We start from the raw sequence: 23,814 nt of genomic DNA, 5'->3' as shown, positions 1-23,814 counted from the left end.
GAGAACGTTGTACCATATAACGCTGGTTGATGGGAATGCAGGTTTGCTTAGCACCAGGAGAATTCAACATCCGATGAAGGATTTTTCTGAAGAGCTGGCCATTCGGAGGGGGGAGGCCTTATACTGGACAAATGCTGATCTGTTAGTTTGCGTAGCACTGGGTTACGCAAGCACTTGTTTTCAAATAAGATATAAGCTGAGAAAGTTTGCTGTGACGTTAGAAGTGTCTGGACCTGCGTGCTAAGGGGACGCCCATGGCGCAGTGTGGATCCCAGGAACTCTCTATCTTCGCTGGCCTGCTTCTCCCAGCTGATGCCGGATAGATGATGCTTATAATTCCTGGTGAAGCGTTAACCTGTATATAGATGTGTAGTGTAAGCTATGGAGATAATTCTCTGCCTTCGCCAGTCGCCACCACGGTTGATGATTTTCTTTTCCAGGCAGATGATGATGTAAGCTCTTGGTGTTGATTCTGTATCTTAATCTTTGTATATTAATCTTTATAACTTGTATTTGTAACTGATATTTTATGTATTCACTGATTCTTCATATAATAAAATTAGTAAAGCATTCAGAGTTGTCTTCTTTAAAGCCGTACCCAACCCCTTAAAATAGTTGGCAAAACACCGCCCCAGGCAGCACTATCAGAAGGGGCAGCATGGAGGGGCGCTGCTCTGCGTATATCCTGTCAGGTATATCATTCTGCAGGTAACTTTGCCTGATAGGACACCAGCAGCCTAGACTTCCCTCCTACTCCTAGGCTCCAAAGATATACTTCACTGTTAACTAGATCGGCATCTGCAAGACATTGATCTAGTTAAAAATCCCGTGATTCTGTCTTGTAAACCACAAGCCACTTCAGGCCTGCGGTTTACAAGATATCAAGGCATCAGACACAAGACGTCCTGTACAGAGATGAGCGAACAGTGAAATGTTCGAAGTTCGATTCGAGTAGCCGCTCAATACTCGACTGTTTGATCGAACATCGAACCCCATTATAGTCTATGGGGAATAAATACTCGTTTAGGGGAACCACTATTTGACTCAGGAGGGTCACCAAGTCCTCTATGACACCCCAGGAAATGATGCCAACACCCAACTGGGAATGCAACTGGGACAGCAGGGGAAGCATGTCTGGGGGCATCTAACATGCCCAAGTCACAGTATTACGTCTGGATCCCTGTCAGCTTGCGATATGCGCGAGCTGACTTTTTCCCATAGGAATGCATTAACCAGCGTTGATTGGCCAAATGCCATACAGTGTACAGCATTCAGCCAATTAACGTTGGTTCTGCCGGAGGCTCATCTGTGAGGAGGCGGAGTCTAAGATCGGACCAGAATGGAGACTGCTGTGGACCGATCTTAGACTCCGCCTCCTCCGGCAGAACCAGCGTTGATTGGCCGAATGCTGTACTCTATATGGCATTCGGCCAATCAATGCTGGTCAATGCATTCCTATGCCGAGATGCAGTAGTGCTGGCCGTGCGCTCAGTTCGTCTACTCTGGAGATGAGACGAGCTGAGCACACGGCCAGCACTGCTACACTGGAGATGAAGCAGATCTGGCCGTGAGCTCAGCTCGGCTACTCCAGAGATGCAGCCAAACTGAGTGCACGGCCAGCACTGCTACACTGTAGAACCGCTACTACACCGGAGAACCGCTGAACCCTGCTGCACACTCAGCTCTGCTGCATCAGAGATGCACTAAACCCTGCTGCACGCTCAGCTCTGCTGCATCAGAGATGCGCTGAACCCTGCTGCACACTCAGCTATGCTGCATCAGAGATGTAGCAGAGCTGAGTGTGCACTGAACCCTGCTGCACACTCAGCTATGCTGCATCTCAGCAGAGCTGAGTGTGCAGCAGGGTTCAGCTCACACTCAGCTCTGCTTCATCTCCGGTGTAGCAGTGCTGAGCGCACAGCCAGCACTCTACATCTCGGCATAGGAATGCATTGACCAGCCATACAGAGTACAGCATTCGGCCAATCAACGCTGGTTCTGCCGGAGGAGGAGGAGTCTAAGATCTGTCTACAGCAGTCTCCATTCTGGTCCGATCTTAGACTCCGCCTCCTCACAGACGAGCCTCCGGCAGAACCAGTGTTGATTGGCCGAATGCTGTACTCTGTATGGCATTCGGCCAATCAACGCTGGTCAATGCATTCCTATGGGAAAAAGTCAGCTCCCGCATATCGCAAGCTGACAGAGATCCCGACCAGATAGAGCCCCAAAGAGCTGGGTGAGTAACATTCCCCCCTAAATAAAGGTAATCCCTAGCTAACCCTACCTGTACATCTATCCCTGTCTCACAGTCACATAGTTCACAGTCTCATATGAACCGGATATTAAATCCACTGTTTGTATAAATTGGAGGTCACCTGAATTAGCCAGCCAATTACTTTTTCCGATTTTTGTTCGATGTCTCCGTTGTCGTAGCTCCTGTCCCACCTCCCCTGCGCAGTTATTGGTGCAAAAAAAGTGCCAGGGAAGGTGGGAGGGAAATCGTATTTTTTGTGAGTTTGCCACCTGGTGTTCGACTCGAATCGAACATCTCGAACAGCCTGATATCCGATCGAACATGTACTTGATCGAATGCTGTTCGCTCATTTCTAGTCATGTACGCTGTACAAGCAGATGTCCTATATGCTGTTATCCTGTGTGAAGAAGATAAGACAGCAACTGCATCAAGGGATCATAAGTAGGTGAGTATAACTTTTATTATTTTTTTTTTTAGCAAAGTTGAGGGTATTTTAATGGTTCATCATGGGACGTCACAGTGCTGCGGGAACTTCCGCTAGAAGAAAATATGGGAGCAGCAGGATTGGAACGTGCTGGGAGACACCGGAGCACCTTCTCTGGCCTGTTATTAAAGAAAAGTGGTTTTCCTGGACAACCCCTTTAAGACGGCAATTGGGCTCTATTAAAAGGGTTTTCCAGCTCATTTTTATTGATGATCCATCATTAAGACAGATATCAATAAGAGATCAGTGGCGTTCCCTACCCCTGATCAACTGTATGAAGGGGATATGGTGCCTGTATATCACACGCTGTCTGTCTATAGTGATTGTGTGATATAATTCCAGTCTTGTCACATATACGTGTATAGGACAAGGCTGTAGTTACATTACATGGTCACTAGGAGTTGAGTGACACTGTGTAAACAGAGAAGCGGTCACGGCGCTTACACAGGTACCACGGTTCATTCTCACATCTGATCAGTGGGGATCCAGGGTATACCAGCCCCACTGATTTTATTTTTATTAATAACCTGGAAATTTTTTTAATTAGGATACACCTGGGAGAATGATAAGGGGCACTATTTATACAAGGGATACATGGGGCATTATTAATAAGGGGCACTATTTATACAGGGTACCTTGGGGCATTATTAATATAAAGATGCATGTGGAAGTATTATTCTTTATAGGATGGCTATATTATATATTTCATAATTGGAAGTAGCAGCAAGATGGGGGGTTTGTGTAGGTGAGTAAAATGTGGGTCATGTGCCTGGAGAAGTGAGGAGACAAAGATGTCTTTGTTGCAAACTTTACAAAGACAAGTCACAGCTGTAAGAAGTGGTGATGCCGGTCCAAAGAGACGGAAAATGTGAAGGTTTAGTCAGAAATGTCACCTTTAAGTCACAAAATGTTACTGCACTGTATTCACCTAAATGATAAAGGATAAATACCTGATTGATGGGGGTCTGTCCGCTGAGACCCTCACTTGGCTTGAATATTGTTCCCTCCCCCTCCCCTGAAGGCTGAATATAGGTATGTTGCTTGGTGGGAGTGTCAAAGATAACTGAAGTACAGTATTCAGCTATCTGAAGGAAGAGAGAGGGAAAGAAGGGAGGGGGATAAACTTCTAAAAAGAAAAAAACAAAACAAAGGGAAGTAGGCGAAACCTCCGTCCTTGTGTCTACACACAGGACAGAAAAAAACACAGGGGAGGGGGAGATTTCTTCTACCTCTTATAGGTGGACATGTTGTATTTAGTTTTAATTAGTTTTAATTAAAAAGTTCCACCTGTCCTAAACAGCACACAGGGGCAGAAATACCCCACATGTTGTGTTCTTGCTCAGACTAAGAGAAAACAGATTATCTACATAACCAAGGATTGCACAACAGGCTGGATTTGGCTTCAGCAGTGATCAGCACAACGTGTGACCCTCCCCTTTGGCTGTCCTATAAAATGCAGACACAGAATTTTACCTTCCTGTGACAGAACCCGGATTTAGTAAGTCAGCCATGGCCACAAGATGGGGCATCTGCTCAGCAGGCAAAATAAGCAATGATTTTGTGGTAGCTCTGCAGACGCTGCCAGCTCAGGATCACCAGGTGGGTGCAGATCTCCAGCTCCATGCTGAGACTACTGTAATGTGTACTCACCCAAGCTATAGCCAACAATACACAGTTATGATCTGTCTGCAGTGCAATGTTCATAGAGGTGGGCAGAAATTTTATCTAGCAATGACCCTGCGTCTGCCACTCCCAAATCTATAGGTCACCCTCATACAGCATACAGTATGTAATCTGGTAATCCTAATGTCATAACATTAGTAAAGAATATACACGTGTTGTAACAGTAACATAACACATAACTAACAGCCATCACCTGCAGCAGAAGTATACATGTACTGTAGTAATGGCAGGTGCATATACAAGATCATCTGTTTCAACGCATATGTAAGGCCGTTATAATAGATATACCCTGTTTCCCCGAAAATAAGACGGTGTCTTATATTAATTTTTGCTCCCAAAGATGCGCCATGTCTTATTTTCAGGGGGTGTCTTATTTTTTTCAAAGAAGAATTCACATATATTGCTAAATATAAAAATTAACATTTTATTAAATACTGTACAGTATAAAAATATTTTCATAGATTTGTAGAGCAAGCGATTTTGGACACAGGGACACCTAACATGTACGGTATGTGTTTCACAGTATTTACATACCTTTATATGTGTTCTAGGGAAATGGGTTGATTTGAATTTTTAATACTTTTATATATATATATATATATATATATATATATATATATATATATATATATGATTTTTTTTTTCTTTTTTTGCATTTATTAACCCCCTGTAATACATTACAGACAGGCAACCTGCCTTCAAAAGAAATGACGATTTTTTTGCAATGCAATTGCAAAGGTCTGATCACTAATACAATGCATTGCATTAGTGATCAGACCTTTGCAATTGCATTGCATTGCAAAAAAATCGTCATTTCTTTTGCAGGCTGCATAGAGCAGCCTGCAAAATAAAAACACTGCATACAGGCCGGGGAGCCTTTACAAGGCTCCTGGCTGTCATGCCAACGTGATGTCGAGCACCGGCGCCAGAAGGGTTAATGCCCACGGTCGGTCTGTGGGTGGGCATTCAGGGTGCGCCGTCTTCTTCAGCCACGCCTCTTCTTCCTCCGATGTCCTCCGGTCCCGTCCTCCTCCGGCGCTCGCTCGCGGACACTGATAAAAAAAAAATAGCCTGGGAGCATGCGCAGTAGCCGTAGTAGAAGCCGCATGCTACTGCGCATGCGCCCAAGCTATTTTTTTTATATCAGTGTCCGCTCGCGAGCGCTGGAGGAGGACGGGACCGGAGGAAGAAGAGGCATGGATGAAGATGAAGACACACCCTGAATGCCCGCCCAGCGTGCACGATACGTAAGTAGAGCACATTCTTTTTTAGGTTATTATTTTAAAACGGGGGGGGTAGTGTAATATAACATTTATGGTGCCTGAATAGCCTTTTTAAAGGCTATTCACGCATATGTGGGGCTCTAGCAGCATGATTTTGCTGATAGCACCCCTTTAACGCTGTAAAAACAGAATGCAGAAATTATGATAGCATTGTGGTGTTTTTTTTTTTCCCCAAATGGACTCCCAAAAAGTTAAAAAAATAAAATAAACTTACGTAACTCAATATGGTGGCAAATGAAAATGCAACTCGTCACACAAAGAATAAGCCCTAACATAGCTATGTCGACAGAAAAATAAAATGTTCTGAATTTTGGAAGGCAGGGAAGGAAAATATTAAAGTCTCTGTGCATTCATGTACAAACTACCCTGTGTCCTTAAAGGATTAAAGGCCTGTCCGCCTCCTCCCTGTTAGGGTCCATTCACATGGAGGAAAATGGTGAGGAATTTGGTGTGGAATTTCAGCGATTGAAAAAAAAGCCTCCCATTGACTTCAATGGGTTCCTTTTAGAGAAAGGGGAAAAATGGGTTCCTTTTTTTGGAGGTTGATTTTGAGGCCGATTCCTGACCAAAAAACTCCGTGTGAACTCAGCCTGATTGAAACCTCATCAAATAATAGCATTTCCTTATTACAGTGATCTATCCATATCGCTAATGATTTTTCTCTGACCCTTTCAGGCAGTAGCAGTGGCTGCCAGAGATCTGAACCGTGCTAAAGAATTTGCCCAAAGTCATGACATTCCTAAAGCTTATGGCACATATGAAGAACTTGCTAAAGACCCCAACATTGGTAAGTGAAATCTGGAGGATCGATTTATTGCCGACTGCTAAATCTGACATTTGGATTACTAGGTAGTGGCAGCAATCTTGGTCTGTCCACTGCAATAAGTATGAACTTTAGGCGCATTGTTTGGTCTTAGTAACTACTTTGCATCTACAAACTTTTTGCCATGTTGTTATGGGTACATCAGCTTATGGGGCAGTAATTGGCATTTCAAACGGGTCTCACTGCATCTTATAATTTTTGAGGATTATTTTTATCCACAAGAGTACGAAGCTCACAGTAAGATGTAATAATGCTAAGGGAAACCATTCCTCTATATTTATAGTTTTTGTCATGTTTTAATACCTTTCCTAAAGGATGTAACTTTCAATATATCCTCAAAAGTTCCATACCCTCCTAAGTCACGTGACTGATCCTCTGAAACCCTTGGGGTTGCGGCAAATGCACATACAGCTGAAAACTGTCAGTGTTGGATGCGGGTCCGCAATATCCTGGGCAAAAGACACAAACTGTGGTATTAATGTAGCAGTCAGTAGTAGCCCCTATTGTCTTAACAGTGGTGTTTTGCTGCCATCTACTGGTGTGAAGAAATATAGCCTGGGACTGCACTACTGTGAGAGATAATAATCACAAATGGTGCGGTCCAGAGGAAGTGACGTGAGCAGGAAGCACAGAGCAGCGTGGTGTGGGCCCAGAGTGTGTGCTGTGAGGACCTGTGAGGGGCCATTGCTGCTGTAGGCCATAGTAGAAGGCCTGAAACACTGCAGAGACTGACTGGAGGAAGCGGCAGTGTTGTGGAGATTGTTCTGGAGACTAAAGCCGGACTGTGCCTTGGACTGGGTTCAGACCTTCACCCAAGACAGAAGCAAGACAGAGTCTGCTGAGTTCCTGGACAGGCCTGCATCGAGGGAGCACCATAGAGAGCTGAGAGACTGTAAAAACCCGGTACCGTACAAGTATCTCAGGGACAGCTAGGGCCAGTTTATAGCGGGCGTTATCCTCATATTGTTATATGTAACTTAGTTTCTTTTGTTGATTCCTTCCCATTTTCCATAAGTAAAGTGTGTTATATACCTGCCAGTGTGCGTCTGTCTCCTAGTCGCGGATCCTTGTTACCTGCTGGCCCGGACTTACATTAACCAACATCGCTACTTCTTAAGTCTCCATCATGTCAGTGCCCTAGGTCTCCAGATGCATAGTCACTGTTCTATATTATCCACCTGCAATGAACTGACTATTCTCATTAAATCTAGGGATAAGGGAATCCTCTTCTAATACCTCGGTTTCTCATCCTGACTAATAAGGGATTGTCTAGCCTGCATTAGGGCCTTTCTCCTATTTGTCTCTATAAGTTTAGTAGGGTACCCCTATCTTTAAATTTTCTTGCCATAATATTCATGGCCTCCTCCATTTCCATGTCCTCACTAACCACCCTCTTAACTCTCACAAATTGTGTAAGGTATCAAATTCATCATTACTTTAGGACTTGCTCAAGATGATGATAATAATAATACATTTTATTTATATAGCGCCAACATATTCCGCAGTACAATTTGTAGGGTTCAACTACAGACAAGAGACATTACAAAGAAAGTCACTTCACACAATGGGACTGAGGGCCCTGCTCGCAAGAGCTTACAATCTATGAGAAGAAGTTTTTTATCTGTAGGTTTAGTGTACAGGCTGTTTTTCAGCCTATTGCTCTTCAGGGTGACTAATACATCCGAAAACTGTATTGATATATTAGAATGGACCAGTGTGAATTTAACATCAGAGTCTAAGCTGTTAAGATAGTCATTAAAACCACTCAACCCTTCTACGGATCATTGCCAAGAAGATGAAGACTGACTGAAAATGAGTCTTTGAAAAGGTCCTGTTTATACGTGAGGCATCCCTCCATATATCTGCCAGTTATATCTCTTGCGGTCCTGACAAAGTGGGGTACGAAACGTATATTGGGGCTCAAAGTGGAGATCGCAGTGCTTTCCCATTTGTGTTGCTAGTAGGTAACTGGTATTTACTGTCTAATAACATTGTGCAGTACATGTGCTTAATATAGTGACATGTAACCGACATTAATTGCTCTTCTACCTTGAGCACTATATGAGATTTATATGTAATATATATAGTGATATGTGCATGTTTCTATTGGTCAATTAACTGTTGTATAGATATTAGATGTGACTTAAAGAGGACCTTTCATCAGATCGGGCACATGCAGTTTTACAGTATATACTGCTGGAAAGCTGACAGTGCGCTGAATTCAGCGCACTGTTGGCTTTCCCGATCTGTGCCCGGTGTAAAGCGCTATCGGTCCCAGTACCGTAGGGCTTTACAGTCAGAAGGGCATTTCTGACACTTAGCCAGGGACGTCCTTCTGCCTCGCGGCGCCTATCGCGCTGTACTGTGGAGCAGGTAGGAACTCCCCCCTCCCGCTCCTGATAATACTCGTCTATGGACGAGCTGTGTAAGCGGGGTGTGTGTGTGTGTGTGTGTGTGTGTGTTCCTCCCCGCTCCACAGTACAGCGCGATAGGCGCTGCTGGGCAGAAGGGCGTCCCTGGCTAACTGTCGGAAACACCCTTCTGACTGTAAAGCGCTACGGTCCTAGGACCGATAGCGCTTTACACCGGGCACAGCGCACTGTCAGCTTTCCAGCAGTATATAAAACTGCATGTGCCCGATCTGATGAAAGGTCCTCTTTAAACTACATCCTTATTTATTATTGATTGATTGATTCTTTATCATATGTATCACTGACTGTTGGTATGCTTTCCGGCCTGCCCTGCGACCTCTGCTTTCATGAAATTTTTTTGTAGATGATCCACAGGAGTGTATATATGTATATGTGTGTATATATATATATATATATATATATATATATATATATATATATATATATATATATATATAAATAATTTAATTAATAAAAACTTTATTGGTATATTTATAATGTTGTGTTATTATATTTTTTGTTACTCATTGAGCGTTGATACCAGATAGTACATTTTATTTTTGAAAGAAAGCACTCGTATTTCTAATATAAACAACATTCTTCAATGGAATGATGTCTGAAGGAAAAACATCAAAGTTTTTTTTTCAGATAATAAAATGATCATAATATTCTCTTCTGCTTTTCATTTGCATACAACTATTTTCTGACTTAGATGTGGTCTATGTTGGAGCCATACATCCTGTCCATAGGGATTTGGTCCTTCTGTTTTTTAAGCATGGAAAAAATGTTTTGTGTGAAAAGCCTATGGCCATGAATCTTACAGAAGTTAAGGAGCTCACCGCAGCTGCAAGGCAACACAATGTATTCTTTATGGAGGTAAGTTTAATTCCCTATTTACTCTATGATCATGACTAGTTACTACATTCATACATCACCGACATATAGTTCAATCTCTCTGTTTTAGGATGTTTTCCCATAAGCATGTATCCCCTATGTAGAAGGAAGAAGAAGAAAGGGGGGCCTCACCAAAACTTTATAAAATCATCATGTCTTTATTCTACTGTATATTCCAATAAATAAGAGAACAGTAGCAGTAATAAGAGAGCGGTGACTAATATTCAAGCGACAGCCGTTTTGCCACTATAAGCACTTCTTCTGACTCCTATCTGCACACAAAACATGAATACTCACAAGGCTTTTATATTGTGTGTCAGGGTCACCCATCTAATAGAGTGTAGTGGATGAGTGGTGAGAACCTGACGTGGCACACTCCGTGTCCACCATGCCCCAGCCATTGTATCCCCACCCATCTTGTAAATTAGTGCCTGACCAGAGGGTGACCAGGTCATGACAGAGCTGATGGGGCCGATCTGTGCATGCGCTAAACTGAACCCTACTCCTTATGCTCTAACGGTGATCGGTGCTGAGACTCCAAAACCATGCATGAGCAATTCAAAAGTCCCCACACTACCTGTGTCTTGTAAAAAAAAAAAAGAAAAAGAAATGCAAGATGCAGCAGCAACACTGTTTGGGCAATTGTGAGGCTAGCTAGATCTCTGCTTGCTGTCAATCATTCTGCTTACTCCCAGTTGATAAAATCAGTCCATGGTCGAGTGATGTCACACAAGTGCACAGCTCATTACCAGGCTGATTACTGGGCTGTGACTATAATGAGCAGCACCTATGTGCTCATCACATGACCATGGACTGGATATCACATGACCATGAAATGATTTGTATCAATTGAAAATAAGCAGATTTAAAAAACTGAGGCACTGGCAAAGAAAATATAATAACTTTCAATAAACCAACAATAACACGTGCCATTTGTTTGTAACTAGACAGGGCTTATGGGCCCTGGTACAGAGGGATGGAGGAGCTGCACAATGGCTCTTTACAACTGTCAGCTGTCTCCCATCCAGCACATGGTTTCCCTTTTCTTCTCTATAGGAGCCCAGACTGCTGAGTACATTTGTCTAAAACATGTCTGTGCATGCAAACTCATCATTCCCATTATCTGCCGGAGCCCCTCTTATAATAACCCATGTACCCACTTTTGTGCACAAATTCCTCATTAACTGTATGCTGCTGACAAAGTGCAATTTTTTTTTTTGCCAATAAAGAGCTAATTTTGTCCTTTTTGACAGCAGAAAGCTGTATGTTAATAGTCTGCTTTACTTTTCTCTCTCGCTGCATAGGCTTTTTGGAGCCGCTTTTTTCCAGCCTATGAAGAGATCCGTTCTTTGCTCCACCAGAAAGTTATTGGAGAAGTGAAAGTTGTACGGGCAGAATTTGGTGCTAATTTGCTTGGTGTTCCACGGGCCGTGGAAAAGGAACTTGGTGGAGGAGCAATTCTGGACATTGGTTGCTATGGTATACAGTTTGCATCAATGGTTTTTAATGGAGAAAAACCCGAGTCTGTAACTGCCAAAGGTTTTCTGCATAACACTGGTAAGCCTGTCTCAGAAGGGATTTGTCAGAAGAATAAACTAGTACATTTTAATTCTTACATTATAAAACCTTAAGGAACGCTCCATGCAAAACCTGATACTCTGTATTATGGCTAGTATGGGGCTTCAGAGGTAGAGAAGACACCGGAATTCACTCTGGCATTCGCCAACCCTAAGGCTAAGGCCCCACGGGCCGTAATCGAAGCGCTAAAGCGCTGTGGAAAGAACCGCTGCGTGAACGCATTGTGGTTCTTTCTGTAGCGCTTTTAAGAGAAAGTCAGTTTTCCTCTGCGGACTTTCTCTTAACATTATATCTACGGGAAAGCCGCCGGCGTCTCCGAAGATATGAAATGCTGCGATTTGCAAAGCCGCAACGGCTTTGCAAAATGCAGCATGTCCGCGCTGCGTTTTTTTTCCGCAAAGTGGGCATGGGAGTCACATGAATCCCATCTCCTTTGTTTCCACTGTAAAATGACGCGATTTTTCCCACAGCGTCTCCGCTGCAGGCAAATCGCGGCGTTAACGTCCCGTGGGGTCCCGGCCTAAGGGTCCATTCACACGGAGAAAATGGTGAGGAATTTGGTGTGGAATTTCAGCGCTGAAAAAAAAGCCTCCCATTGACATTGAAAATTATGTTGTTAAAAAAATATAGCTGTGTTCTAATAATATGTTCTACAAAAAAGAAACCCTCAAAAGTAAAAGATAACTTTCAAAAGAGGAGATGAAAAAAATGTTTAAAAAGTCAAAATTGGCTGATGCAAGTCTCTGAAAGGCGTTGTTCCATCCATTCCTATAGTCATAAGTTTGCCAGGTGTGTTCCTTGACATTGCAGCTCCATATATCAATTAGAATGATGAAGTATGAAAATGAAGCCTAACCTATTTGTATCATATTTAGGTGTAGATGAGACTGTGACTGTGATTCTGCAGTACCCTGGAAAACGTCAGGCTGTTATCACCTGCACTCTGGTGACTGAATTGCCAAATCAAGCCGTTATTTCTGGCACCAATGGAATAATTCAGGTAAGCCATACCACTAAAGAAGGCAACAAAGGGTACAGGGGTTTCCAGTTTTTTTTTTTTTTTTTTTTAAATTAATTGTTGACCTATCCTTAAGATGGATATCTTTAAGATTCTGACGCCCTGGCTCCCTGCTGATCAGCTGTTTGAATGGGCCATAGAGAGCACCACGATAACTTCAGTTTACAATGAATGCGGTCAGTTACTGGCTGTATGATGTAATGACAGCTTCATCCCATAGAAGTGAATGGGACTAGACCGTAATCACATGTCCACTGAGAAACAAATGGCATGCTATGTAAACAGTGAAGGGGTCACAGCACTTGCACTAGTGCTGTGTCCCATTCAAACAAATATGTAGCCTTAGGGTAGGTCATAAATAATATTAAAAAAAATCTTGACAACCCCATTAAATATAAATGATCATTCTTCTAATGAGTGGGTCCAGAATGGCCTAGCATTACATAAACTGTCTATTTAAGGAGAACTGTGCATTGTTTCATTTACCTGTTGAAGCCTTGTATTTGCTTGCAGTTTCATCCCCAGATTACCACTGATCACTGGGATTCTCAGCAGGGGGTCACCCTATGATTGATTTATTCTGTAGTGCCAAAAAGAGGTTGCCTGAAGTGGACAACTTCTTATTTATGGGATATAGTGGCTCATAGATATATTTAATATGTACAATAATTTAGACTTTTTTTTGTGTGAATAGCATTGGCTACATGTTTAGATACATAATATAATTCTCATTCATTCCTCCCCAGATACCTTCCTATATGTGGTCACCAATGTCCCTTATAGTTAATGGAAAGGAAACAAAATACACCCTCCCTCCTACTACAAAACACCTGTTCTTCAATAACAGTACAGGCCTGAGTTATGAAGCAGAACATGTGCGGCAGTGTCTTCTAAAAGGTAAAGAGGAGCATCTAGAACAGGGGTGCTCACACTTTTTCAGCATGTGAGCTACTTTATAACATGACCAAGTCCAAAGATCTACTACCCACTTCTTGTCGGTGGGGCCAGGTGGAGCGTCAGAGCAGGAGACAGTGGCGTTCTGTGGCTGCCCAGGGATCCCCGCTGTCTGCTTGTTCACAGAGCAGGCTGAGAGTTCTCTCTGGACACTCACAGGCTGGGGCTGTGGCAGCCCCGCCTGCCAGTGTCCGTAGATGACTCTCAGCCTGCGCTGTGAACAAGCAGCACTCCGGCCCCCTCCATCCCTAAGAGCGGGGAGCGCGTCATCCCCCAGAGCTGTTGCTGCCCGGCCTGCAAGTGTCCGGAGTGCTTGTTCACAGCGCAGGCTGAGAGTCGACTCTCAGCCTGCACTGTGAACAAGCAGACATCGGGGATCCCTGACTGCATCCTGCGATCGACCCATACGTCCATTGCGAGCGACCGGTAGATCGCAATCGACGTATTGGGCACCCCTGATCTAGAAGTAGTTCATTGTTTATCTGCAGGTCATGCAAGAAATCTACTTAGAACAGTCAAACTCACTAGCACTGCACACAGTTGTAACATTCCCTTTTATGTGATCTTTCTTTCAGATATCTTACTATACTGCACCACTCCTAAAAGACTATATATAAGCCTGTATTATAGAAATGTCTATAAATGGACAATCGCATTTTAACACATTGGTAGTCCCTGACCTGCACAAATTACAATGCTCACTAGATAGCCCCCACATAGCATAACACCCCTTTAGTGGCTCTCACACAGTATAATGCTCCTCATTTTGTCCCCCTCCAGGTTGTCCCTACAGATTCATATCCCCCTCCCTCCCCATTTTGTCATATCCTCCCTTCCAGCTGGGTGGTGGAGCAGGGAGTCGATGGCTGTCACTGTCTGGACACCGATGAGTTGGAGAAGCCCAGACCCACTGCTCCAACTCATGAGGTCTTTTTTTTTTTTTGTGGGGCCAGATGTACTTTTTAGTTATACCATTTTGGGGGATGTCTTTTTTTTTTTTTTTTTTAAATTAAAATGAGGTGAAACAATGGCAGTTTGGCTCTTTTGATTCTTCTGCTATGGCGTTCACCATATGGGAAAAATATTGTTGTAGACTGGGTGTTTGGATTTTTTTTTTTTTAAACTTTATTTTTCGTGCCCCTAAAGGTCTTGAAACCCAGGGAGGTGTGATCATTAATACAATGCATTGCGATGCCAGGCATTGAGTGAGAAGTGTTTTAGTGTGCATTGAGCCTTAATATAGTCCCACAATGTGTGAAGGTTATTCAGATCCTTTTATGCACAGTTCAGTTGATATCTCATATGAGTACTATAACCTTACCTAACCTTATATACTGCATATATACTTTTATATATTTCAGGATTGAAAGAAAGCCCAATAATGAGCTTAATGGAGAGTGAGCTGTTGGCCAGTATCATAGAAGAGGTCCATATTCAGCTTGGTATCTCTAAGAATAAGGGATAAATGACAAAGACTTTACCAGCCTTATTGGGATCAATAAATGTTCAAACATATAGAATATTTCTTCAATTAAAGAGGCTCCATCATTGGGAAAAAAAACATTAACTAATCACATCCTTGCATAGCCTTTAGAAAGGCTATTCCACACCTACCTTTAGTATGTAAATTGCCTCAATGGTTTTTGAATGTCGGTTTTTAGTCATATGCTAATTAGACTGGGTGCACGATGCATTGTGCACTCTTTGCTATTTCCTATGGGTGAACAGGCTGCTGCTGACTCAGCTTCCTGTTTGCACACACATAGGAGATAATAGAGAGGAGTGCTGCTGGGAACTTCCTGTGCTGGCTGGAAGCTCATTAGCATATGAATAAAAACCTGACTTATTCAGAAACCACTGAGGCAATCTACATACTAAAGGTAGGTGTGGAATAGCCTTTCTAAAGCCTATGCAAGGATGTGATTAGTTTTCCCAATAACAGAGCCCCCTTTAATACAACCTTTGACATAAGATTTTGGCTTTAGGAACATTTTATATCTATTAGTTGGACAAAAATGAAAACAAATTTGCGAATAAAGTTTACCACCAAAGTTTCCGATTCCAATGTATAAACGTGTGCAGTGACTTGTATGGTATGTAATCTGGATTTGATAAGAGTATGTCTCTAGATTGCTTCTTCCACCCTGCTTTCATAGAACCTGTGGCACTGTATCATATGACAGTGTCTCTGTACAATACAAAGGGGCTTTATTAGCATAACCGAAAACATGGTTAGTATTGCCTAAGTAAAGAATGGTTGGGGGGTAGGGTTAGAGTCTCGTCATTCTTGGCTAGGGCATGTGGATATGGGCGGGTGATTCAGTGGATGTTTAATAGTCTTCCTCTCATTTGGTGGCAGCTAGACACATCTGTATAAGTTGTGTGCGCATCTGAAGTTCTGGCATCCACCCCCTCATGGCTTGTAGGTGTGCGAGTGGATGATTCTTTAGCACCTGTATTTTCCATCCTAACTTGCTAGCATCTTCCACAGCCATGGACCTGGTATTGGACTTTTTTTTAAAAAAACTTTTAGCCTATCAAATTTCCTTTTAAAGAGGACCTTTCACCATTTTGCCCACAGGCAGTTCTATATACTGCCGGAAAGCTGACAGCTAATCGTGCTGTGAGAGCCGGGAGGAACCCCTCCCTCTGCTCGCAGTACTCGTCCATAGACGAGCATTATCAGGGAGGGAGGGGGGGGGGGTGAGTTCCTCCCGGCTCTCACAGCACAGCGCGATTGGCTGTGCTGTGAAGGATGTCTCTGACTGAGTGTCAGAAACGCCCTTCTGACCATAGAAGAGCTACGGGACCGTAAGCTCTTCACACTGGGCCCAGATCGGGAAAGCCGACAGTGCGCTGAACTCAGCGCACTGTCAGCTTTCCGGCAGTATATAGAACTGCCTATGGGCAAAATGGTGAAAGGTCTTCTTTAATAGAAAACACACTGCTATGATATCCCAGCTGTGTACAGCACTGTTTCAATCTAGTTGGATCTCAGCACAGCTTAGGGAAAACTGATTTGGCAGAGATGAAACTTCTAGAGCAGGTTCTGGGGATATCACCCCTTAAGGAGAGATCACCTTATCAGGCATATTGAGTCTTACAAAAAGCCTTTTTAGCTCCAAGAGGATTAAAGGAAAAAATATCCAAGTTTCCCAAGATGTAAATAGACGAAGTGCTACTTACTGGCAAATTAGTGCCAGGAAGTAACACCATTTTACATACTGAACATGCAGATTAAAGGAACGTTTCCATGGAGTTTTGCGGGCCCACCATTCAATATCTGAAAATCTCCCCACCACCAGGGCTGCTTTAACTATAGGACCAACAGCGCACTTACACCATGCCCTATGGTAGCAGGAGCCCCCTTTGGACAGCCATGCATTTTCTGTCCCACTGTCTAGGACAGTGGGTGCAGGCTGCCAACTCATTGGCATTCTCAAGGTGTGGTGCAACCTGGGCAGTGAGGATACAAGTGTATGGGCGCAACCTTTAAGGGGGCACTAGCCACCAGGGATGTTATACTATGTAGAGGCCATTAGCATTTGTGAAAGTCAACTATTACTAGGTAGTGGCGATTCACTTGAGCCCTTGCAGAGGGCCTAGCAAGGTTTTAAAATGGCTCTGCCTGCCACAGCAGAAGGATTTTACTCCTGGGTTTAGGCACCATTTTTTATTTTCACCCTATAGAAATAAATTGAAGGTGAACTTCCAAGTGCACTGGTGCTGCTTCCCACATGTCCACCACTTTGAGGGTGGGATGGTTTAGACAACACTTTAAAGAGTCTTTCATATTTGACGGTTTCATATTTTAACTCACAATAGTGTTTGGCCAAGTCCCAAATTGCACTTAAATTAGGGGGAGAAGTGCCCAGGAATTTTTTTTTTCCTGATTTCAGTATATATAAAAAAACAAAAACCCACAAACTTTACCTATGTGGACCTGAAGGACAAATGTGTGAATTTAGTATAGCAGATTGTCAAATCCTACTCCACCATGAAAGCTTTAGAGTTGCATACTCTAAGGTAACTAAGAAGTTAATTAACGCCACTGCAGGTCTGTTTGTGCACCCAGACAGACAAACCACTTTCATTTACTCCCTTTTATTAGTCAGTTTCAGCAGTTAAATGCAAATCAATAAATAAAATACAATGATGTTATCCATGAGACAATGTCCTAGTATGTTTCAAGCCATATACCTAGGGAAGAAAAAAAATATAAAATTAATCTTGTACCAAAGGCAAGATTACCTTCCCCTAGCAGTTGTACAATCTGTCTCAGTGTATAAGTGAGTGTTTTCACAGATAGTCAAACAATGTAGGTAAGTATACAAAGCATCACTGACAGAACACATGTAATTTATCAAGGAAATAAATGCTGTAGCTTACCATATACAAAAGTGGTTGAAAACTTCAAATCCTTCCAACACCCTGAAAAGTAGAACAGATATCATTGACTTCAACTTCCATCACAAATTTTACAGCCAAACACTATTAAAACTACTGCTATACGTATCATAGGTGCGCTGCATACTCCTGGGTCAACTAGGGGACAGGTTTTTGTCCACTTACATAGAAGTTTGTCAGTTATGTTCTAGTCCTAATTGTATGGCAGAAAAGGTTTGTAAAGTACCTGATGAAGCCAATGAAGTGCCTTAACATGGCAGATACTGTATAGGACATTTATCTTTGCATAACCAGAACAGAGAAGTGCACCACACCATGGACAACCACTTGACTAAGGGCTTTTCTATAGTTCTCAATGGCATCAGTCTGGAGGACTAGTAAACTAGTAGTCAAATCCAGTTTCAGCACATTTGCAGTTACGTATCTAGCAGTTTTTAGAAGAGATTTGAACAAGACCCAGTCACTGGTGGCCACAGGTCACATGGTCAATTCTGCTTGAGTGTCAAAACCTTTGTTTTGGGGTTTAGTGGGAAAAGGCAATTTGAGGTCTCCAGTTACCGTGCCATGAGTGGAGACAGCAGTATCATAAATGCAACGGATAAAGTTTAAAATTCACAAGCCAATGAGTTACTGGGCAGTAGTGCTACCACCATGATAGATTTTTTAGAGTGCCAACAGTACACAGCACTTTATAAAACATCCAATTAAAGTACAGACAATCTAAGAGTGATCAATTTAGAGAATAGTAGGGTCCTGCTCTCCATTACATCAATGAACAGTCATTCAGCATACCTGAAGTCAGCAGACTCCTGTTCAAGACCTTGCTGAGCTTTTACACGCCTGACCTAAAAAGGCAAGGAACAAGTTAAAAACCTTGAAAAATAATTGGGGTTATTGTTATACTACTTCATTGGAATCAGCAAAGCCAGTTGGCATTATCGTCAGGGCCTCTTCACCGAGACTTGGAAGACCATCGTGAGTAAAGCATCATTTGCATTGAATTGTTATGATTCCCCTCCCCCCCAAAAAAAAACCCCACAAAGTTACCTTTGAATAGTTTTTTTTCGCACATTGTCCACTGAAGTTTTCCATGAGCCTATAAAATTAAATACAATATGATCAGACCACAAACATGTTCCAGTACACATTATCAGCCATGCACAGGATTTCTAGAGAACTCAGCAGTCAGATCCATAAAAGTTGTGTCATCACAATTCAGGTTCGGGATAGACTCATCATTGTTGAAGTAAAGCTTATGACTGTGGCCAATAGTGGAATTTGCAGCTGATTGGAGCATGTGTGGAAGTAGAATCTAAGCAAAGCTGTGGCAGAGTCAAAAGACCCACAGGGCTGAAATATGGAGCAGAAGACCACCTCAGATTCCTCTACACTCGAGATACAAGCCTTAGATCTACACAAAGAAGGTTCCAGCCACATAGAACCAGTTCCTAGTGAGCTCTTCAGAAACAGCTACAATTTCCACCAAACACCTTATATTACGCAACTTTATGCCATTAGTACAAGAGGCCCCTCTAGGACAAAAGGCCTTTAGGCTGATGCCCTATTATGCAGAAAGGATGCTTTTTGCTGCAGTTGAGCCATGGCCAGGAGTAGATTGAGCAAAAGGGAGAAGCGCTTACTTTAAGTTTTCCATTTTTTTTATAGACACTCCATGGCCAAAAAAAAAAAAAAAGGCACCAACCACATCCTTCAACAAAAAGCAGTTTCCACAACAAGGGGCCTCAGCAGCTTTTCACCCTGTCTAATGATACAGCAACAATCGAGTTCTTCCATACCTTTAATTGATCCAGCTCATTGAGGGTCTCATCCGGCTTCAGCTGCCTTGAAACAATCTACAATATAAAGTTATCGTTACAATTGGGAATTAACAGCCATTATTAATCTAGTGTCATGCTGGGCATCAGTAAAGCCAATAGGCATTGTCGTCAGCACCTCTATGAGGCTTGGAAGACCATCGTGAGAATAAACATCACTTGCATTTTAATTACTAGAAAATCACAATCTGCAGTGCTGAAACTCTTACCTCAAATCCTAAACAGTGTTCAGGTTGTACAGCCATGGATTAACCTGGAATAAAAGAAGTTTTAGTTCCTATGGGTTAAACTTTTCAAAGTTCACATGCCTCATCTTAAGCAAATTTGCAGAGGACAGTCAAGGAGAAACAATTAATGTACTGCAGCTGGTATGTACAAAGCAACTCATCAATTGTATACTGGCAGGAATTCAACTCCTAGCACCCCCACAAACCAGCGGTATTAATGCGTACAGCAGTAACTGTCAAAGGTCATGGGATTTCACATTGGTGAAGCTGCCTGTCTGCAGTGCAATTCCATTCACTAGAATGGGTTGAACTTCAATACCAAGCATAGCCACTGCACAAAATATAGCCATGGGCTTTGTTGTCAGGACAGCGTGCAACCTCTTCAAGTAGCATTGAGTGTGGACTAGAGATGAGCAAACACTGTTCGGATCAACCGATCCGAACACTGTTCGGATCAACCGATCCGAACACTGTTCGGATCAACCGATCTGAACACTGTTCGGATCAACCGATCTGAACAGCACGCACCCATAGAAATGAATGGAAGCACCTGTGACGCTGACTTTGCCGGCGGCACAGGTGCTTCCATTCATTTCTATGGGTGCGTGCTGTTCAGATCGGCTGATCCAAACTGTTTGCTTATCTCTAGTGTGGACCCCCTGATCTTTGAATGCCAACCCATCCTCCCTTACAAGTCCTATATCCAAGTTCTGCCCCGTATGCCATTAATACCATAGCGAACTCAGCAGTCAGATCCATAGTTGTTTGTCATCAGACAGGTCAGGTTCGGGATAGACTCATCATAGTTCAACTGCACTGACTTGCCTGTGGAGGTGCTGAAACTAAGTTAATAGGCACCCACAGTTTGCATAATCTATGCAGATAGTTTTATATGGAGGTAGAACATTCATACTGGCACTCAGTTAGCCATGGGAACCACTTGCACACCCCATTAAAAACTTTTAAAGCTCTTTCATACCAGTGTATAATCCAGCTCAATGGTGCCACCTTCAGCTTCTCCACCCATCTTGAAACAACCTACAACAAAAAGCTATTGTTATAAAGGGGACTTCAGGCACATAATATATACAGTGTCATTTAGCGCATCAGCAAAGCCAATAGGCATTGTCGTCAGAACCTCTTCAGTGAGGCTTGGAAGACCATCGTGAGAATGAACATCACTTGCATTTACACATCAACTGGTGGTAACTGATGAATAAAAACTTACCTTTGGGTTAATGGAGATTTCATGTTGTACAGTCAGAGCACTAAAAAATAAAATAAATCAAAATTTCAAGCTTTAGCACAGGTCATAACATTAACAAATACACAACTCTAGGTCATACTGTATTAGTGGTAAAGTCACAAACCAGCATCGTGCAGGTCCCTTGTGCTATACTCATTACTACAATCAAGAATGCTGGCAGAATGTCATGAAATGCTTTACTTAGAAGTTTGATACCTAGGATGTTATGTAGTTCTCCAAGTTTCAGCAAGGTGTAAGTTTCCAATACCAATCATCTTGATTTTAACATCTAAAACCAGAGGGACTGAAGCTTGAGGTATAGAAGCAACAGCACTTACACACATGGAGGCTTTATAAATGACCATTACTGAGCTGCAGCAAGGACCAAGTGACTAGGCAGCGAGACCTCCTTAGAAAAGGCTTTTCAAACAGCAGATTGGTATGGATGCCTGGTGTTTACTATCAATTAATCGTTACCTATTCTATTCCAATACCCTGGAAAAGCCCTTTCAACTAGATTGAGGCACCATGAACTCAGCAGTCAGATCCATAGTGTTTTGTCATCAGACAGGTCAGGTTCGGGATAGACTCATCATAGTTCAGGTAACTTTAATGTCTACAGAAAAGCATCTAGCTTATTGTGTCTTATGGAAAGTCCTGTCAGCCAGCTGCCCAGCTTGGACTTTAGTCACACTGGTCCCAAGTTTGTAAAGACCAAAGTTATGACTAGACGCCAGAGACTTGTGCATTAAGGCATGAACCTGCCCAGTTTATGCCCTGAAAGTCAATGGGACTGTGCTGGAACCCATTAACGGTTTCTCAGGGATAAACTGTTGATTACCATTCCTTTGCTGCTCAATATCAGATAATGAATGTTTGGCAATCAACATTTTTATAGTTATGCTCCACCTACTGTTAAAAGGTTTTAAGTGGAAATGAAAGGTTATTACTGCTCAGTCTACTGATAGCAATATTAGTCCAGCCATTAACCACTGTACATGAACATGTATCTCCCAACCTCTAACTAGAAGCAGCATGTTCTGTGCCTGCTGGAATACCTGTCTAGTGCAGGAGGAGGCTCTACATTCTCTGCCAGTGTCAGTCATTTTCAACAGTAACGTCCAGGAAGTGTCCTCCAGATTCACTGCAAAAAAACAAAGTAGCAAAGAAAAAAACGTTAGTAAATTCACTCTAGCAAGTGTTTTCATAGCATTCTTATTTTAATTGGATAAACTTAGTGGAAGATGGCAGTGCCCCCTACAGCCTGGGAAATTTACTGCAACTTGTGGCAGAGGCAGACACTGAAATCTGTGGCAGCTGATGGCTGGGACTGTCTGGTGCAGATTAAGATGCAACATATTAGAAGCATTGAGCCCAACAGTGTGTGCTAAAACCCAGCACGCAAGGTTGGAGTCACACTTGCGTTGGAATCTCTGCTTAGAGTCACAGAAATAAGAGTCCTGCAAGGAGAACTCTGCCTGTTTCATTATAAAGCCAGCAGAAGCATGGCAAATCCCATTAGATTTCATGGATTAAATGGGTTTCCACCTTTTGTAGGCTTTACAGATGCAAGTTCTATACTGTAGAAGAAAGTTTATACTGGTTTTCACACTAGGACACAGTGATAGGCTAGGTTCACATTTGCACTGAGCCCCCAGTCGGTCATACCCATCTCAGGACCAGCACAATGGAGAACCTGCCCGCTAAAATAGCAGTTATCCAATACCATAGGCTACAATAGGGTGCAGCCAGTTTTACATTGAAGACTGCAAACTCTTTCATGGCTTGTGGTTTTGGTTAAGTCTAGGGTGAAATTGCCCCCCAAAAAACCAACCACCCTCGACTGACAGAAGTCCTCTATGCAGTACTTTAGGTGTCATCTAAACAGACATGGAAAATGCAGCACTTGATAAGTCAGGCCCCAAGTGGTTTCTTCATGCAGTAGCAGAAGAGAAACTCCTGCAGAAAGCCACTCCCAACATATCAAAGGAATAACATAAGGGTCTGCTCACATGTTCATCACAAGAAGCCTCCACCACACTAGATAGAAGAAGCAGGCAGCAACGTGGCTCACAAGAAACCTCCATCACACTAGATAGAAGCAAGCAGCAATGTGGCTCCCTGACTACACACTAGTCTACAGGGCCAAGCACCGGCTAATATAAGGCACAGCCTGAAATCACATCAGTGTCTGAAAGAAAAGGAGTCAGCAGCTACGTGTGCTAGTGCGAGGATTCCCTGGAGGGGGCATGAAGGGCTCACACTAGTGATATGTGCACCGGTAACCCGCACTTACCAGGCCCGGCCACGTGTTACTAGCCCACTGTCACAATTAGTATAAAACACAACAACCTCTTACTGAGAAGATAAAGCCCCTCACACACACCCGAAACCAGCCATAACAGCGAGTAATACAGCCGCGCAGCCCCAACCCAGGCCCTCACCCTGCTCCGCTCACCTTCCCACAACGCACGCCGTGAAGAAAGAGAACGCTTTCCCGCTACGGGGTCGCCTAAAAACTCCGAGGGCCGGAAATGAGCTCGTGGCAGTGGGCGTGTCTTTATAGCCGCATATGTGGAGTTCGGAGAGGCGCGGCCATTATAGAGATTGTGGGCGGTAACTCGGAAGGGACGTCATTAGGACTGCTAGAGGACTAGAGAGCTGGTGTTCGTGTCTGTAGCGGCTGCCATGTTTGCGAAGCTCTAATAGCTATAGAA

The 23,814-nt window shown here is 43.1% G+C and overlaps 1 protein-coding gene, 1 long non-coding RNA gene and 7 other non-coding genes across 9 annotated transcripts; 1 reads left to right on the top strand and 8 right to left on the bottom strand.

Moving 5' to 3' along the window:
* Positions 1-4,203: 4,203 nt before the first annotated feature.
* On the top strand, positions 4,204-15,412 carry LOC142209567 (trans-1,2-dihydrobenzene-1,2-diol dehydrogenase-like). Its single transcript, XM_075278576.1, has 7 exons — positions 4,204-4,337; positions 6,380-6,491; positions 9,651-9,814; positions 11,137-11,389; positions 12,286-12,410; positions 13,175-13,325; positions 14,744-15,412. The coding sequence occupies exons 1-7, from the start codon at positions 4,248-4,250 to the stop codon at positions 14,845-14,847; spliced, it is 999 nt and encodes a 332-aa protein (XP_075134677.1). The 5' UTR covers positions 4,204-4,247; the 3' UTR covers positions 14,848-15,412.
* A 2,058-nt stretch (positions 15,413-17,470) lies between these two features.
* On the bottom strand, positions 17,471-23,588 carry LOC142209566 (uncharacterized). Its single transcript, XR_012716948.1, has 10 exons — positions 23,556-23,588; positions 22,156-22,241; positions 21,080-21,119; positions 20,831-20,889; positions 19,834-19,877; positions 19,586-19,642; positions 18,837-18,885; positions 18,582-18,634; positions 17,772-17,813; positions 17,471-17,582 (listed from the first exon to the last, which is right to left on the bottom strand). It is a non-coding gene; the product is annotated as an uncharacterized LOC142209566 (long non-coding RNA).
* LOC142211043 (small nucleolar RNA SNORD34) lies at positions 17,654-17,732 on the bottom strand. The gene has a single exon (XR_012717139.1). It is a non-coding gene; the product is annotated as a small nucleolar RNA SNORD34 (small nucleolar RNA).
* On the bottom strand, positions 18,697-18,785 carry LOC142211046 (small nucleolar RNA SNORD35). Its single transcript, XR_012717142.1, has one exon. It is a non-coding gene; the product is annotated as a small nucleolar RNA SNORD35 (small nucleolar RNA).
* On the bottom strand, positions 18,965-19,033 carry LOC142211051 (small nucleolar RNA SNORD50). The gene has a single exon (XR_012717147.1). It is a non-coding gene; the product is annotated as a small nucleolar RNA SNORD50 (small nucleolar RNA).
* LOC142211045 (small nucleolar RNA SNORD35) lies at positions 19,702-19,788 on the bottom strand. Its single transcript, XR_012717141.1, has one exon. It is a non-coding gene; the product is annotated as a small nucleolar RNA SNORD35 (small nucleolar RNA).
* LOC142211050 (small nucleolar RNA SNORD50) lies at positions 20,591-20,660 on the bottom strand. The gene has a single exon (XR_012717146.1). It is a non-coding gene; the product is annotated as a small nucleolar RNA SNORD50 (small nucleolar RNA).
* On the bottom strand, positions 20,949-21,038 carry LOC142211044 (small nucleolar RNA SNORD35). Its single transcript, XR_012717140.1, has one exon. It is a non-coding gene; the product is annotated as a small nucleolar RNA SNORD35 (small nucleolar RNA).
* Positions 21,629-21,698, bottom strand: LOC142211048 (small nucleolar RNA SNORD50). Its single transcript, XR_012717144.1, has one exon. It is a non-coding gene; the product is annotated as a small nucleolar RNA SNORD50 (small nucleolar RNA).
* Positions 23,589-23,814: the final 226 nt, after the last annotated feature.

This window comes from Leptodactylus fuscus, chromosome 6 (genome assembly GCF_031893055.1).
Source record: "Leptodactylus fuscus isolate aLepFus1 chromosome 6, aLepFus1.hap2, whole genome shotgun sequence".
NCBI classification, from domain to species: Eukaryota; Metazoa; Chordata; class Amphibia; order Anura; family Leptodactylidae; genus Leptodactylus; species Leptodactylus fuscus.
The sequence above is the reverse complement of the archived record's forward strand: the minus strand, read 5'-3'. Positions and strand labels throughout refer to the sequence as shown.